At 33.8% G+C, this 16,749-nt stretch overlaps 1 protein-coding gene across 3 annotated transcripts in view; it reads right to left on the bottom strand.

Moving 5' to 3' along the window:
• BMP2K (BMP2 inducible kinase) overlaps positions 1 to 16,749 on the bottom strand; it is a 140,416-nt gene that overhangs the window by 18,976 nt on the left and 104,691 nt on the right. For 2 of the 3 annotated variants that reach the window (XM_007998999.3, XM_037989119.2), the window contains one exon: positions 9,654 to 9,764. The exons of the other annotated variant lie outside the window; for it this stretch is intronic. In XM_007998999.3, coding sequence (XP_007997190.3) covers positions 9,654 to 9,764 — 111 coding nt within the window. The remainder of the gene's footprint in view (positions 1 to 9,653; positions 9,765 to 16,749) is intronic. 3 annotated transcript variants of the gene reach the window in all.

Raw genomic sequence — 16,749 nt, 5'->3', positions numbered from 1 at the left:
AAATTTTGTTTCTACAACTAACGCTGTACTGAACATTTCTGTAGCTGCACTTTTCCCCGAGATGTTGTTATTTTCTTAAGGTAAGTTCCCAGAAATAAGGCTTAAAAAAAAAAAATCAAAAAACATTTTATTCGTAAGTTGCTCTTAAAAAAAAAACTTTTACCAATTTATGCCATCAGCAATATCTTATGCTAATTTTACTCCATATTTTAAGCATTATATATCTATCTCTCTCTATATATATAATCATACTAAAGTGTATTTACTTACCTGCTCCATTGTACATTTTCCCCCAAGCAATGTATTTCAACAGAGGAAACTATCAAAACTCTAAGATTAAGCTTCTCAAGTAAATGAGAATTTTTTGAAAACTTCCAGTGTGAGCATAAATCAGTGTATTCATTCTGTAGGCCCATCTAGCAATAAATCCATTCTGTAAATGTACATGCTCTTGGCCATTAGTCCTCCTCTAGGAATAATGTCATGTGCCAAATGTTCATGTGTAAGGATGTTCAATAAAGAATTATTTAAAATACTGCAAACTCTTCTTGATGGATTTGCAAAAGCAGTAGCAAAGAAACATTGTGATAAAAAACAGTTTAAATATTAAAAATTTAACAACTTCTAGAAATTCCCATAAAATTAAAAAGGTAAGTCATTTGTAAAAATCAAGTAGACATATTAGTCTGATAGTTGAGATCTCACTGCACTGCATTCACCATATATAATAATCATGACAAAATCTAACGTTTCCTGAAAAACTATGTGCCAGGCATTTTTTGTGCTTCACCAATATTTTTCTTATTAATCACTAAAAACCCTATGAGTCACGTGTTATGGAATATTACCCCCATTTTATAGATGAGGAAACTGATATACACAGCAAGTAGGTGATTTGCCTGGGTCAAACGCTAACAACAGACCTTAAACTGAACCCAGATAATTTTAACTTCAAGAATTTACTCATGTAATTTTTAAATATAAGTACAATTAAATGTTATTTCTCATCCCTAATTTTTCAATACACACGCTTTGAGTATTTTATCATAATATAGGCATTTGTATAAAAAACTGCCAAATTTGATAGTTTGATCATTGGCTCACCAAGCCCAATATTCAATCTCTGGTAGTGACACTAGGATTATTAGTTGTGAGAAAAATGAAGGTCATTTATAATCTTGGCTGCAAAAAAGTTAGGTTACAGATTTATAAAGTTAAGGAAAGAAAATTAAAAGCACCCTATGTTTCAATTAATTAAACACTGTATTTGGATTTGGCAGGATGGCTCACACCTGTAATACCAGCATTGTGGGAGGCCAAGGCAGTAGGATTGCTTGAACCCAGGAATTCAACATCAGACTTTTCAACAAAGTAAGACCTCGTCTCTACTAAAAATTTAAAAATTAGGTGGGCATGGTAGCTTGTGCTTGTAGTCCAGGCTACTTAGGAGGCTAAGGTGGGAGGACTGCTTGAGCTCAGGAGTTCAAGGTCGCAGTGAACCATGATCATGCCACTGCACTCCAGCCTGGGCAAAAAAGCAAGATGCTGTTTCAAAAACAACAATAAAAACTGTGTTCATATAAAAATTAGAGTGGAGTACAACTGGCAATGATATTATAGTCCTTTTGCTCCATAAAATTTTCTGATGGTTTTTATTCTTTAACAATAGATATGAGCTAAATTCCCATCTACATCCCAACTTCCATTAATAAATCTACAGATCCATCTTCTTATTTTTTCCCCAAGTCTCACTTTCAACTTTTATTTCATTACCTCTTTTTTTTAAGTGTCAGTTCTTTTATTTCTTCTAGTATCATTTACTCCAAGGGAATCCTCAATGTCAAGTATTTTTTAAAAATTTATCCTAAACCCTCTGGGATTTCAACCTTTAACCAAAACACTTTCTGAAATTTGTGAGAAATTAGAAAAATTATAAACTATGTGGCAAATTCAGCACATCAAAATGTGTGAAATGCAGCTAAACAGTGTTTGAAGAGAAATCTGTACCTTAAACCTTATGTTTTAAAAAGATCAGTGTAAAATTAAATACAGGTGTATGTTTTTATATTGTGCCGGACTTCACTGCACTTCCAAGATTGCCTTTTTAAAAAAATTAAAACTCTGTAGCAAGCCTATGTTGAACAAGTCTATCACTGCCGTTTTTCCAAGAGCATGTGATCACTTGGTGTCTCTATGTCACGTTCTGCTAATTCTTAAAATATTTTAAACTTTTTCATTATTATTTTATCTGTTATGGTGATCTGTGATCAGTGATCTTTGATGTTACTACTGTAATTTTTTCGGGCTCCACAAACTGAGCCCATATAAGACAGCAAACTTAACTGATAAATGTTTATATGTGTTCTGACTGGTCCACCGATCAGTTGTTCCACATCTCTCTCCCTTTCCTTGGGTCTCCCTATTCCTTGAGACACAACAATACTGAAATTAGGCCAATTAATAACCCCACAATGGCCTCTAGGTGTTCAGGTGAAAGGAAAAGACGCATCTGTCACTTTAAATCAAGAGTTAGAAATGACTAAGCTTAGAGAGGAAAGCATGCTGAAAGCTGAGATAGGCCAAAAGCTAGGCCTCTTACACCATTAGCCGAGGAAAAATTCTTGAAGGAAAAAAGTGATACTCCAGTCATCAGTGACGAGTGATAAGAAAGCAAAACACCCTTATTGCTGATATGGAGAAAATTTTAATGGTCTGGACAGAAGATCAAACCAACCACTGCATTCCCTTAAGCCAAAGCCTTAATCCAGAGTAAGGCTCTAACTCTCTTCAATCCTATGAAGGCTGAGTGAACTGAGAAACCTGCAGAAGAAAAGTTTGAAGCTAGCAGAGGTTGGTTCATGAGCTGTAAGGAAAGAAGCCATCTCTAGAACATATAAGTACAAGGTAACGTAGGAAGTATAACAAGTTATCCAGAAGATTTCATTAAGACCATTGATGAACGTGGCTACACTAAACAACAGATTTTCAGTAAAGGCAAAACAGCCTTCTATTGGAAGAAGCCATCCAGGACTTTCAGAGCTAAAGTAAGTCAATGTCTGGCTTCAAAGATTCAAAGGACATACTGACTCTCTTGTTAGGAGCTAGTACAATTGGTGACTTTAAGCTGAAACCAATGCTTACTTGCCATTCCAAAACTCCTAGGCCCTTAAGAACTATGGTAAAACTACTCTGTTTGTGCTCTATAAATGAAACAACAAAGCCTGGATGACATCACATCTGTTTCCAGCATAGTTTACTAAATATCTGAAACCCACTCAAAAAAACCCACTCAGAAAAAAAGATTCCTTTCAAAATATTCCTGCTCATTGACAATGCACCTGTCACCCAAGAGCTCTGATGGAGAAGTACAGAAGATTACTGTTGTTTTCATGCCTGCTAAAATAACATCCAATCTGCAGCCCATGGATCAAGGAGTAATTGTGGCTTTCAAGTCTTATTAGCTGGACGTGGTGGCTCACATCTATAATCCCAGCTACTCTGGAGGCTGAGGTGAGAGGACTGCTTGAGGCCAGGAGTTCAAGACCAACCTGGGCAACATAGTGAGACCCGAACACTAAGGAAAACTTTAAAGAATTTCACAGGTGTCTTAGTACATGCCTATAGTCCCAGCCACATTGGAGGCTGAGGCGGGAGGATCACTGGGGCCCAGGAGTTCCAGGCCACAGTGAGTTATGATCATGCCACTGCATTCCAGCCTGGAAGACAAAGCAGGACCCATTTTGATAAGTCTTATTATTTAAGAAATACATTTCATAAGGTTATAACTGTCATAGATAGTGAATTCTCTCATGAATTTGTGCAAAGTAAAGCTGAAAACCTGAAAAGAATTCACCATTCTAGATTTCATTACAAATATTTGTGATTCATGAGAACAGGTCAAAATATCAACATTAACAGGACTCTGGAAGTTGACTGCAACCCTCATGGATGACTCTGAAGGGTTTAAGATTTCACTGAAAGAAGTAACTGCAGATGTCATGGAAAGAGCAAGAGAACTAGAAATGGAAACTAAAAATGTGACTACATTGTTGCAGTCTTATAATCAAACTGGAAGAGATGAGGAGTTGCTTATCCTTGAGCAAAGAAGTGGTTTCTTGAGATGGAATCTGTTCCTGGTGAAGATGCTGTGAACACTGCTGAAATGACTCAAAGAATTTAGAATATTACATAAACATAATTCATAAAGCAATGGTATGGTTTGATATGGTTTGAGGGAACTAACTCCAATTTTGGAAGAAGTTCTACTGTGCATAAAAACTGGTATCAAACAGCACTGCATGCACAGAGAAGTCTTTCATGAAAGGAAGAGTCCATTGACTTGGCAAACTTAAATCATTGCCTTATTTTAAGAAGTTACCATAGCCACCCCTTCTTTCAGCAACCACCACCCTAATCTGTCAGCAGCCTTCAATACTGAGGCAAGACCCGCCACCAGCAAAAAGATTACAACCAGCTGAAGGTTCAGATGATCGTTAGCATTTTTTATCAATAAGTCATTTTTAAATTATGGTATATACACTTTTTAGACATAATATTATTGCATACTTAACAGACTACAGTATAGCATAAATGTAACTTTTGTATGCACTGGGAAACAAAAAACAAAACACTGTGTGTGCCTCTCTTTATTGCAAAATATTCACTGCAGTATCTCTTAAAATAAAACATAAAAATTTTAGCATATGTCAATAAATAAAGACCAGATAAAGTCAAAAGTTGGTTCTTTACAGAGATTAATGCCTTAGCAAGTTTGATAAAAAGGGGAAAACACAAATTATTACTATTAGGTATAAAAAAAGGAATATCAAAATAGATCCTCCACATTTTGAAATGATGATACTGGAACATTATTAAAAACTTCATGTCAATAAAACCCAGTATCTCAGATGAAATGTACAAATTTCTTTAAAAATATAAATTTCAAAATTTACAATGTAAGAAAACTGAACATCTAAACGGCCCTATAACTATTAAAGATATTAAATATGTAATTAAAAACCTTTTCACAAAGGTAAATTGAAGCCCAGTTTGCTTCACAGGTGAATTCTAAATATTTAGGAAAAAAATACACATCATACACTAACTCTTACAGAAAGTAGAGGTAACATTTCTCAACTCATTTTATGAGACCAACATAACTCTGAAACAAAAGTCTAAAAAAGAAAACCAAAGTTCAATATCCTTCATGAATAAAAAATCCTTTTAAAGATTGAAAACAGCAATATATTTTTTATAAAAGAAATCGTGGTCAACCAGGGTGTTTCCAAGAAATTCAAGGTTGGTTTAGCATTTCCCACTAGTCTCATCCTCCCCCACTTCTCCATCACATTTTAGACTCAGTAATCTGTATCAAACTAAAGGATTTCTCAAGCCTGGGAAACACTGTATCTAATAAGCAAACTTCTTTACATCCTTCAGGTCTCAGTTTAAGGCTACCTTCTCTGGGAAGAAAATAATTTACGATAATTTGCTGAAACTCTTAGAGTGAAAGATAAAGAAAAGAGAAGAAAACGTGTGAAAAATGTGCAAAACCAAAGTATCCTCAGACAAATTAAAATACGTTGCATCCAATAATATGTTATTTGCAATTAGAAATAATGTCTGTAATATAAAGCCAAGGAAATTTCTAAGATGCAAATATAAAAGGCGAAGAGCTAGAAAACAGAGGGGAACAAAATTTAAATTAGAGGTTCAATCCAAAAGGCACAATATCCTTTTGTAAGAAAGAGGACTGATTTTAAAAGAAGAACGCACAGAAAGAAGAAGAAAGAAAATTACCAAAACATATAAAGCAAGAAAATATAAGTTTCCAGACTGAATAAGGCCCGCAAGGTACCCAGCACAGTGAATAAAAGGTACAACATCTTGAATATTCAGAACAAGTTAATACACATGCTAAAATGTTCATGATGGGGTGAGAAAGGAGGAAGAGGAGGAGAAGCAGGAATAAGAAAAAGAGGAAGAAGAAACCCACCACAGTTCACACATAAAAGATCAGAAAAGACAGTAATATCAGATTTCTCAACAGAAATATAAGAAGCTACAATACTATGAAGGAGTGCCTCTTAAAACTCACAGAGAAAATCATATCTAATCTAAAATTATTTGCCCTGCCACATTATCAATCAGGTATCAGTTTAGGGAAAATACAAACTTTTAGGCAGCAAAGTTTATTTTTTATTTATTTTTGTAGAGACAGGGTCTTACTATGTCACATAGACTGGTCTTAAACTCTTGGCCTCAAGCAAGCAATCCTCCCACTTCAGCCTCCCAAAATGCTGGGATTACAGGCATGAGCCACCACACCCAGCCTAGGCAGCAAAGCTTAAACTTCCTCTCGTGCATATTTTCTCTAGCAACAACTAGAGGAGTTGCTTTACTAACAAACCAAGAAAAAGGACGAGAAGAGATCCAGGAATTTCCATAAAGATTGGTGGGGAAAATACTAGAATTATAAGTGTGTGGCAGCTCCAGAAAGCAACCAATTCTGATTGCAAAGCTCTATGAGAGATGTAATGAAGAATGAAAATGATAGCCACCTTAAACTGGGAGGAAATTTACACTTCTAAACGGAGATTAATCAATGATAGGGTACATAAAAAACTAAGCAAACAAAAAACACAGTAATTATAAACACAGTAATTAACTCCAGGAAAAACAAGGACAGGAAATGTGATCATGGGATAGTAAGCCTCAGTGGTGACAAATATTTACATATTAAAAAATGTAGACACTGAACACTGATTCAACCAAAAACTGTGTCAAAAACATGCTGGAAGGATGTAAGGAAAGGACACGTGTGTGTATTTGTGTGTGTGTGTTTGTGTGTGTGTGCGCGCGTGGTTGTGTATGTGTGAGGTGAACAAACTATAAAATATCTAAATCAAAACAAAAAAATCTCATTTTCCATAACAGAAAGTTCACAGATACTGTTTTTAAAAGTGCAGAGGTAAGAAATAGCATAATTAGCGTGATATATTAAAATGCCAGAAGTGAAAAATTACTTCTAAGGAGTTTAAGTAGAAGAAGGGGACTGGAAGGGAGCAGGGAGGGAAGTGATTTTTTTTTTTTTTAAACCTTGTTAAATCTGACTTTTTAAACTATATATATACTTTAATAAAGTTTCAATTTACAAATTACTTTGTAAGATTATGATGAACTGCAGAAAAAAAGTATAATCTATTACAGTATCAAAGATGAGATTAAAAGTTTTCACAAAAACTTTTTCTTTTAAAATAAAAAGAGCACGATTCCTAATAAAACCAGTGTAAGGAACACTAGATTCAGGACAGTGGTTCTTCTTACATGCACATTAGCATTAGACTTAAAACTTAACTAAGTTCTTGTAAGCATTCTGCAGCATAATTAAAATTCATTTTATTCTCAAGTAGCATTCTCTATATGGTTTACTAAAAATTAAATTGGTAATTATCAACTCTAAAATTCAAATAAGATGGTTTATCACATATACTTATCATTCTGTATTGTATATATACACAAATTCTTGGGAGTAGTTTTTTGCCTTTCTTGAGTACTAGTCCTGGAAATCTCCTGATGCTTCTTCAGTCTCGCAACGTGAGTAGAATGGATAGAACTCCTCTTTCCAACTTTTTCCTAAAGCTTATAGGGAGGTTAATTTTTGTTTCAGTAGGTTCAATTATTCTGCTATTAAAGAAAAATGAATGCCCCCAAATACTTTACCTAAAAATTATACGTGACAAAGTATTTCAAAGCTTTACAATAAGTAGCAACATATTAGATTTTTTTACCTTAATTATATATTTTAGATCTGATATATATTAAATTAACAGTGCTAATTTTGCAAGGTGGTCACTTTTTCTTCTTTCTCTAGAGATGCATTTCTCCTATGACCATACTCTCCTTTATTCCAGTCTATATACTTAAATTTTTTCGTAACCAAATCATTCCAATGTTTACGTTCACACTGTTTAAAAAGATTTCTTTAAAAGGTAGCATTTATATTAATGGGCATTTTTTAAGGTCACTGTCCTAAATCTAAGGAATATGAATTTTTACAGATAGTCATAACTTTGTTTGTACATTCAATGAATAGTATTAGGTACCTACTGGGTTGGATACTGGGCAGGATTCAAAGATAGACAATTCATATTTCCCACCCTCAATAAGCGTAAAATCTAATATAAATACCCATAGTAAATAGTTAAACAAAATAGCAGCAATCAAGCTTAAATCTGTGAACATGTTGCGAAGTACAAAATCTTTAAGCCAACTCAAAATAAGGGTGTCCAGAGAAAAGACCAATCATTGATGCTTACTTCAGTTCTCCTAACTCTACTATTCATTTCCCCAGGGTTCTCTCAGATACTATTAAAGAGCAAGAAGTAGTTGTATAGGTCCATGCAAACCTAAAAGGATAATGTAATTCCTTCCAGAGGATGTAAAACAGCTAGTACTGAAACTGCTTTCTGCCACACATAGATCAGTATCTCAAGTCACTGAATACTATGTTCTTGAGAACTTACAAAGACTATTTTGAGTTGTTATAATTTTAAAAAGTAGTAAGTCCATGACCCAGGGTATTGGGGGTATAAGGGAACACATTTATGCAGAATAAGTAAACAGACACAGTAAGCTATGTTCCCCAGTTAATTATGTCATTTATGAAAAAGAAAACTTGAAAGCAGCAAGCAGAAAATAGCAAGAATAGGAACTGTTTTTAATACATGTCAGAGAAAAATATGGAGTATGAAAGCAATGAAAAACAATCTTGTTTACTATCCTGTATATTCTAGATAACCAAACAAGTCTGAATATTGAAAAGTTGTTCAATGTACTCAGCAGAAATCCTAAACATTCAATTCTTATTTTGGCTTTACATTTGTAAGTTTTCTTTTGTTGTTATTCCTGTAGTTTTTAAATGGTGTTACATATATAACTTGCCTAAGTGAGAAATAAAAGGAACAGAACTGAAGAACATGGCTGACAGTTACCATGAATATATTAAACTTTTACCTTCTAATAAAGCATTATTTCTTCTAACACATTTCCCTGTGCCCAGATTAAAACTCTTTTTTCCACTATAACCATACATACATGAAAATTCATTTATGCCAATGCACGATCCTGTTCCATCCTAGTATCATCCAAGTGTTAAATGGGTAATTTGAAATTATTACTGAAAACTTTTAACTGTGAAAAACATCAATATTTAAATTTTGGATTGAATCAAAAGCAGGGATATAAGAAGAAAAGAGTAGCTAAAACAAAGTGATCGTGACAAATACAAAATTATTAAGACTTTTAAAATGCATCTACAAGACAGCATGTACAAACTAGGAAAATATCAAATTTTTAAGCAAAAGCCAAGTATAAAAGTATCTTTAAATATTTTTTTCAATAGTATCCAATAATGAAGATGAAAAGAAGCAGTTATGTTTCTATTACATAAATCAGCATTTTTCTATGTTGGCAAAGATACAACTGAATAATAACTCAATGCAAAGAACATCATTAAGAAGAGTAGGATAGCTAAAGGATAAAATATTTTCTACTTTCTGTAGCTAATATCAGAGTCTTCCACTTTATAAGATTTTGCTGTTGTTCTTGTGTGTTTTATTTGCGATAGTGATGATGTTACATGTGTAACTTGCCTGAATGAGAAATGAAAGGAACAGAACCAAAAGGATCTTCTGGAGGATGGTTATGTGGAGCAGAAAGTGAGTCTACATTCTTATCTGAGGATGCTCTCTCCTCGAGCCTATCTGCAAAAATAAGATGAAATGAAATAAAAAATGAAATAAAAATGATCTTTAAATTAAAAAGTGATATACAACATAAAGAAAAGTGAAAATTAAAGCACTAGCCTTTTTGAAAAATATTAGGTTCAGAATCTATCATTCTAAGTATTAGGGAGTAGTCCTGAATTTAATACATATTTGTTGCTGCAAAAGCAAGTTTAACAATATAATCCATGATAGGTTTCACTAAATACAATTAACCTAATAATAAACTTACTCTGGTTCATTTAAATACTACTTGTCCTCAGCTTTAAGATATTGGGCCTGAACTCAAACCCAGCTAAATAAAGAGAGACATATTTGACAGACTGTCTCCAAAAATAAATTTAGAAAAAATCTTGCAAATGGTCATTCATCCATAAAGTAGGTAAATCTTACTTCTCAGTAGCAATAAAAATTCACTATATTTTACTTTTTTGTTCATTTTTCATACTACTTTGTATTATCAAACCATTCTCTCTCTCACACACACACACACACACACACACACACAAACACACATGCCCCCCCACACACACTCACAAAGACTTACATAAAAACAGAGTTTGATTCACCCAACAAGTAAATTTGAGTATCTACTATGTGCCAATGTGCCAGGCACTATTCTAGATAACTGGCATGTAATGTCAAACAAACCAAAGACCCCTGACCTTATGCAGATTATATGCTGGTGTGGAAAAACAAATAATAGGCAATAGACATAATAAGAAATGTATATGGTGTGTTAAAAGCTATAGAGAAAAATGTAGTGCAGGGTAACAGGAATTCAGGGAATGGGTAGAGGTTTTAGTAGTAGAGTGATTCTGATAGTCACTAGGTAAGAAAAGACTTGAAGGAAGCAAGGGAGTGAATACCTAGGAAAGAACAATCGGGAAGAGAAAGAGCTGGAGGCCCAGTGTGTTTGAGTTGATATATCCTGACTCCCTAGTAATGATTATCTTTTCCCTGCTCTTAAACTCTCCATATAGGTCAGGGATGTGGGCTCACACCTATAATCTGGGAGACCAAGGCAGAAGGATTTCTTGAAACCAGCCTGAGCAACACAGAGAAATGGTCTTTTGATTTTTTTTCACCAAGCATGTAATGAAATTTGGATCTCTCCCGATCTTTACAGAATGTTAACTTCACAATATTCTATAACAGTCAATAACAAACACAATACTTTAAAAATACAAAAATACTACTAAAAATTGAGGCTGCAGTGAGCCAAAATTGTACCACTGCATTCCAGCCTGGATGACAGAGAGACCCTGTCTCTAAAACAAACAAAAATCTCTCCACATAGTAGACACATACTAGTTGAGAACTTCCTGATTTTTGTAGGATGTCTCTCTAGCCTCCGATTCTTGGCAATCAAAATTCTATTTGAGACTCATTCTACCTCCTTTCCAGATATTTCGAGCATTTCTACCAGCAGACCTTTGGTCCACAGCCATTTGAAGAAATCCAAATCATGTTTAGACTGACCTATATTCCAAGAACTCCATGGTAAGTTGTACTGGTTTCAACTGAGTTTTAAGGGACTGCAGTGCAGGGGAGGCAGAACCCAAGCAGAACTGGAATTCCCTAAAAATGACTTTTAATTTGGAGTGAAGCAAAAAGCCCCAAGTTCAAGCAGCATCTCTTCTAACAGTGCTGTTTACACTGAATGTACATTTCAGTTACCTGGGGATTTGTTAAAATGTAGACTCTGATGGAATGAGTTTGGGGAGGATTCTGACATTCCGCACTTCAACTAGCCCCCAAGTGATACTGATACTGCTGTCCAAGAAGTACACTCTTGAATAAACAAGGCCCTAGAGTCTATAATATTCTAAATATAACTACTCCTATGGGCAACTAATTCTTTCAAAACCTTTATGACAATAGGTACAATTACCAGCCTTTACAGTTAACATGAATTCTGCAGTATCTATATGAAACTTTGGATTGTTTAAATTTTTACTTAAAATTTTGTTGAAACACTATCAAACATTTTATGGAGGCACTAATATTGAGTTACTAAATACATCTGACAATTGTTTTATGAACAAACAAAACTTCCTAAACTTAAGTGCTCTTTTCAAATCCAACACTACAATGGTTAACAATGAAAATTTATTTTGGGTATTATTTTTCAAGGTATTAACTGTATACTTAATGCAGGAAATCAGTAACAAATGCTCATTTTACTAAAAACTTTTTTATTATTTTGTTGTCAAAACACCTATTAAAGAGAAGCCAGTCCCATAACATCTTTCTGCAAAAGGCTGAAGAATAATTTATATAACGAAGGGTCCCTAACTTACTGTGGTGGGAGGCTGCAATCAAACCTTAAGGAGAGGATTCAGATTCACTGAGTGAGATTACATGTGGTTATTTATTTATTCAGGCCCTGAATGCATTTATGGAATAACAGTAAAACTAGTAAGTATGCCTTATATCAGAAACCTCCTGGACTCCCCCACTCTTCATTTCCCAAATTCCAGTATATAAAGCACTGAGGACAGAGAAAAGAGGGGGTGAGGAAGAACAAATGGAAGAGACTGACTCAGAGTGATGATGACAGCATGTCAATATCCAAAGGCCCTCATTCCTGAAAATTAAGACCAAAAGTATAAATATTTAAGTCTGAATTAGAAACAGACTTTATACCTCAACCATCTGCGTCATAACTGCTAGGATTTCTGTATAAAATGTAGTTACCTGGACCCTACCACAGACCTAATGAATCAAGTTATCTGAGTAGTAACTTAGGAATCTGCAATTTTACATACTCTCTGTTTTTATTTTTGTTTTATTTTATGTTTTGAGACAGGGTCTCACTCTTTCACCCAAGCTAGGGTGCAGTGGCATGATCATGGCTCACTGTGGCCTCAATCTCTCAGGTTCAAGCGATCCTCCAATCTCAGCCTCCCAAGTTGCTGGCACTACAACCACAGGCCACCACGTTCAGCTAATTTTTTATTTTTTTGTAGAGATAAGCTCTATGTTGTCCAGGCTGGTCTCAAACTCCTGGACTCAAGCAATCCTCCCAAAGTGCTGGATTACAGGCGTGAGCCACCACACCCAGCCTCTCAGCACATGTTTGTTTTTGAGACAGAGCATTGCTGTTTCACCCAGGCTGTGATACAGTGGCATGATCTTGGCTCACTGCAACCTCTGCCTCCAAGGCTCAGCCTCTGGAGTAGCCGCGACTACAGGCACACCACACTTGGTTAATTTTATTTTTTTAATTTTTTGTAGACACGAGGTCTATATTGCCCAGGCTAGTCTCGAACTCCTGGCCTCAAGCAATCCTCCCACATCAACCTCCAAAGTAGTAGAATTACAGGCGAGAACCCACCACACCCAGCCCTCTCAACATATTTAAACCACTACTATACTAGTAAGTCCCAGCTTATAAAACTGAAGTTATCACTAAGGTTCTTTAAATTCTCATGCACTGGTATATTACATCCATCAGTCTGTGGTAAATTTATGGTAAGGATATAAACAGTACTGTGAAATTATGACAAAACTATACACATTATCATGTAGGGGTGAACTTATTTTTATATGGGGTCCCTATAAGTAAAAATATGGAAGATACTGCTCTATGCAAAGTTCATTTATCCAGTTATTTCAAAATAGGAATCAGAATAAATTCATTGTAAAATGAATGTTATTGTTCCACAAAATGCAGAATCAACTTTTCAATGGAATTTTTAAAAAATCATTTATGTTTCTAAAGTTCACCTGAAAATGTGGGTCTCAGGACACAAAATACAAAATAAATATACACATTAATTTTTTAATTATTAATTACCTGTAAATAAAATCTAATGAAATGGTTATGTAGAACTACTTTGTAAATACACAGTCATCCCTAAAATGCTTTTAATTACATTTTCAAATGACTGGTTTTCTTTAGATTAGAACAAAGCTTGATTATCCAATATAAGAAACTTACCTCCTGCCTTCACAAAAGAATTATGTTGGTGAATAAAGACAGTATCTTTTCAAGAATTTTAATTGATACAGATAGTGAAAATACAGGATTTTAAAATCCTAGAATCAAAGCATATTCCATAATATCATCACGAAATTAAAATAGTCTACAAAGTTAATTCTGCTGCTTATATGGATAATGGTGTAAAAGGCTAAAAGGTTAATGAATAAGGTTTAACAGTACAGTCGTCATGTGATACTCTTGAAACTGGTCTAATATACTTGAAAAGTTCTGTTATTCTGCACTGAAGGAACAGTAATAGTTATGAATTTGCTAAAAAAGATGAGGGTTAATATTTTATAATAAACTGTAGATTCAGATGCTTATAGCCATTATCGTTCTGTGGCTTCATAGATGAAACAACAACATTCAGTGGAATTTATAAAGCAATCACAATATCTTTAGTATCTTCTATTTTTCCTTTTAGTTATTTTGATCCCATTTTAAGCAGAAAAAATCCACCATCAATAAATGAAATATATTTCATGAAGTAATAGTTTTAATTAACAGGTACACAGCTATTTGCACGAATATAAGTTTATAAATTCCCCAAAGCAACCATCTGTGTTCTAATTAGTTTAATGTATTAAATATTATGTCAATGTTAAATTGTCATATTAAATATTAAGATACTAAAATATTATGACAATTAAATTGCTAAAGTTTACATACTAGTCTGGATATTCTGGTACAAAAAAGTAAAAATACAAACTTAAATTTTTAAAAATATCATTCAGACAAGCTTTATTATTAATCCTTAAATTTGATTTAATGTTTTCTTCTTACTAAAATTAAGAACAGGTAAAACAATTCTGAACCATAAATGGTATTCATTTATAGTGAAGGTGAAAGCAAGAAGAATCTAGTTTATTTTACATATTAAATCCCTTTGCCTAGTATATGGAATCTACTGTTTTCTTAAAGATCACTAAAAAACGCTGTTATCAATTAGTAATATTTTAGAATTTTGATATCTCAAAATACTATTATGATTTGAAAATTACTTTCTGGATAATACACGTAAAATATTTCCTACCCAGCATATTATTTTCCTTTTTTTTTTTTGCTTTTAAACAAATAACCATGAATCATTTTCAAAATAAAACCCCAAATGGAAAAGTATTATTCTGAATAATCATTATACTGGCAATACCTCTACTTTTAAGGACCATATAAAGGCTTTCAGTTTCTCACTGGAAACTGTTTTATAAATCAAATATAAATTATTTTAGAAAAGACTTTGGAAAATTGTTAATACCTGTGTCAAGGAAAAGGGTACACATATCCTACACGGCATTTCAACTACATCAATAGTTTATTCATTTTGGAAAATGACAGGATTTATATTATACTGATGGGCAAATTTTTGGAGTCATTGAACCCACTATTTCGGAATTCAAAAAAGTAAAAGTTATTAAACTTTAAGAAAGTTTAATATAATGACCAATTATCAATTTTCATTGCACAATTAGTCTTCTAATAAACTCTTAAGGTTCTGAAAGAGTTCTTTTGCCCATCAATATAATATAAACTCTATCAAATAGATCAAATATTAGGTATCTTATTGCTTCTGAAAGGGGTGCTAAAGATGACTAAATTTTACAGTTAAGTTAAACTCTGAGAGGAAATCTTTCTAAACTATATTTTATACACAACTTTATAGTAGTTACAAACTTCTTTATTAAAGACATTTCACTTTTTTGAATCCTAAAAGGGTGGGTTCATTGACCCCAAAATAGTCACTGAACAATGAATATCAATTATTAAGAGAAAAACAGACACTTTTCCATCAACTTCCTTGCTATCATTTGTCACTTCTGCTTTTGATGTGTTTGCCCACAAAGCCCCTTCTAATTTGACGGTTACATCACTACTGAGAAACTGATAATTTAAATACAATTTTTAAATGCTGGCTAAAAGTCAAAAACCTCTTAAATCATGACATAAAGGCTTATACAGAAAGTGAGAAAAGGGAAAGTGGCATTTATTTATTGAGTGCCCAGATTTAAAGGCATCATTTAATTATCTGGACAACCCTATGAAATAGGCATCACTATCGCCAGTTTACAAATGCGAAAGTGAGACTGACAGCAGTTGAGTGACTTATCTGAGATTACAACCTAGTTAAGTAACATTGCCAGGGATCAAAATTTATGTTTTCTGCCAAATTAAGTGCATCAGACTTGTGACAATAATTTCAGTAGCTCATGGACCATCTATGTGTTTTTCCAAATGGCTAAGGTTGCTCCAAGTCTAACCTTCACATAAAATTCCTCCTGCACTTTCCTTTGGAACTTAGTATCTTTCTATAATTAATACTGCAAAGTCTGAACTCTCTTTGGCATACACATGTGCACACAGATACATGCACAATTTACAAATCCTATCTGATCATGAAGTTTAAAATTCACACATTATCTGATCATGAAGTTTTAAGCTATTCTTAAAAATAGCTACTTAAGAATTTTACGTACTCAACCCAATTTTTATGAAGTTATATACATATAGGCATATTCATATGTCACTCTTGCCTATGCTAAGTAAATAAAACTACTTTGATGTCATTACAAATTCTAGGAAGCTTAGAATAACACATTTTTATAGGATACAAAATAATGTGAATACTCATTTCATAAATTCATTTTTTAAAAATAATTTTTTACCTAAGCAGTTGAAAATACTAATTTAGCAAACCCTGATCAGTACACATTAAAATTAATATATTTTGCTTTAAATATAGTCCTATAAATTATAATGATTTGATTACACCCTGTATCTACCTCTTCCATCACTCTGAAAGAGCTGGGTGCGGTGGCTCACACCTGTAATCCCAGCACTATGGGAGGCTGAGGTGGGCAGATCACCCGAGGTCAGGAGTTTGAGACCAGCCTGACCAACATGGAGAAATCCTGTCTCTACCAAAAATACAAAATTCGCCGGGCATGGTGGCACATGCCTGTCATCCCAGCTACTCGGGAG

Source organism: Chlorocebus sabaeus, chromosome 7 (assembly GCF_047675955.1).
Source record: "Chlorocebus sabaeus isolate Y175 chromosome 7, mChlSab1.0.hap1, whole genome shotgun sequence".
NCBI classification, from domain to species: domain Eukaryota; kingdom Metazoa; phylum Chordata; class Mammalia; order Primates; family Cercopithecidae; genus Chlorocebus; species Chlorocebus sabaeus.
Note: the sequence above shows the minus strand (reverse complement) of the source record. Positions and strands in the feature narration are given on the sequence as shown.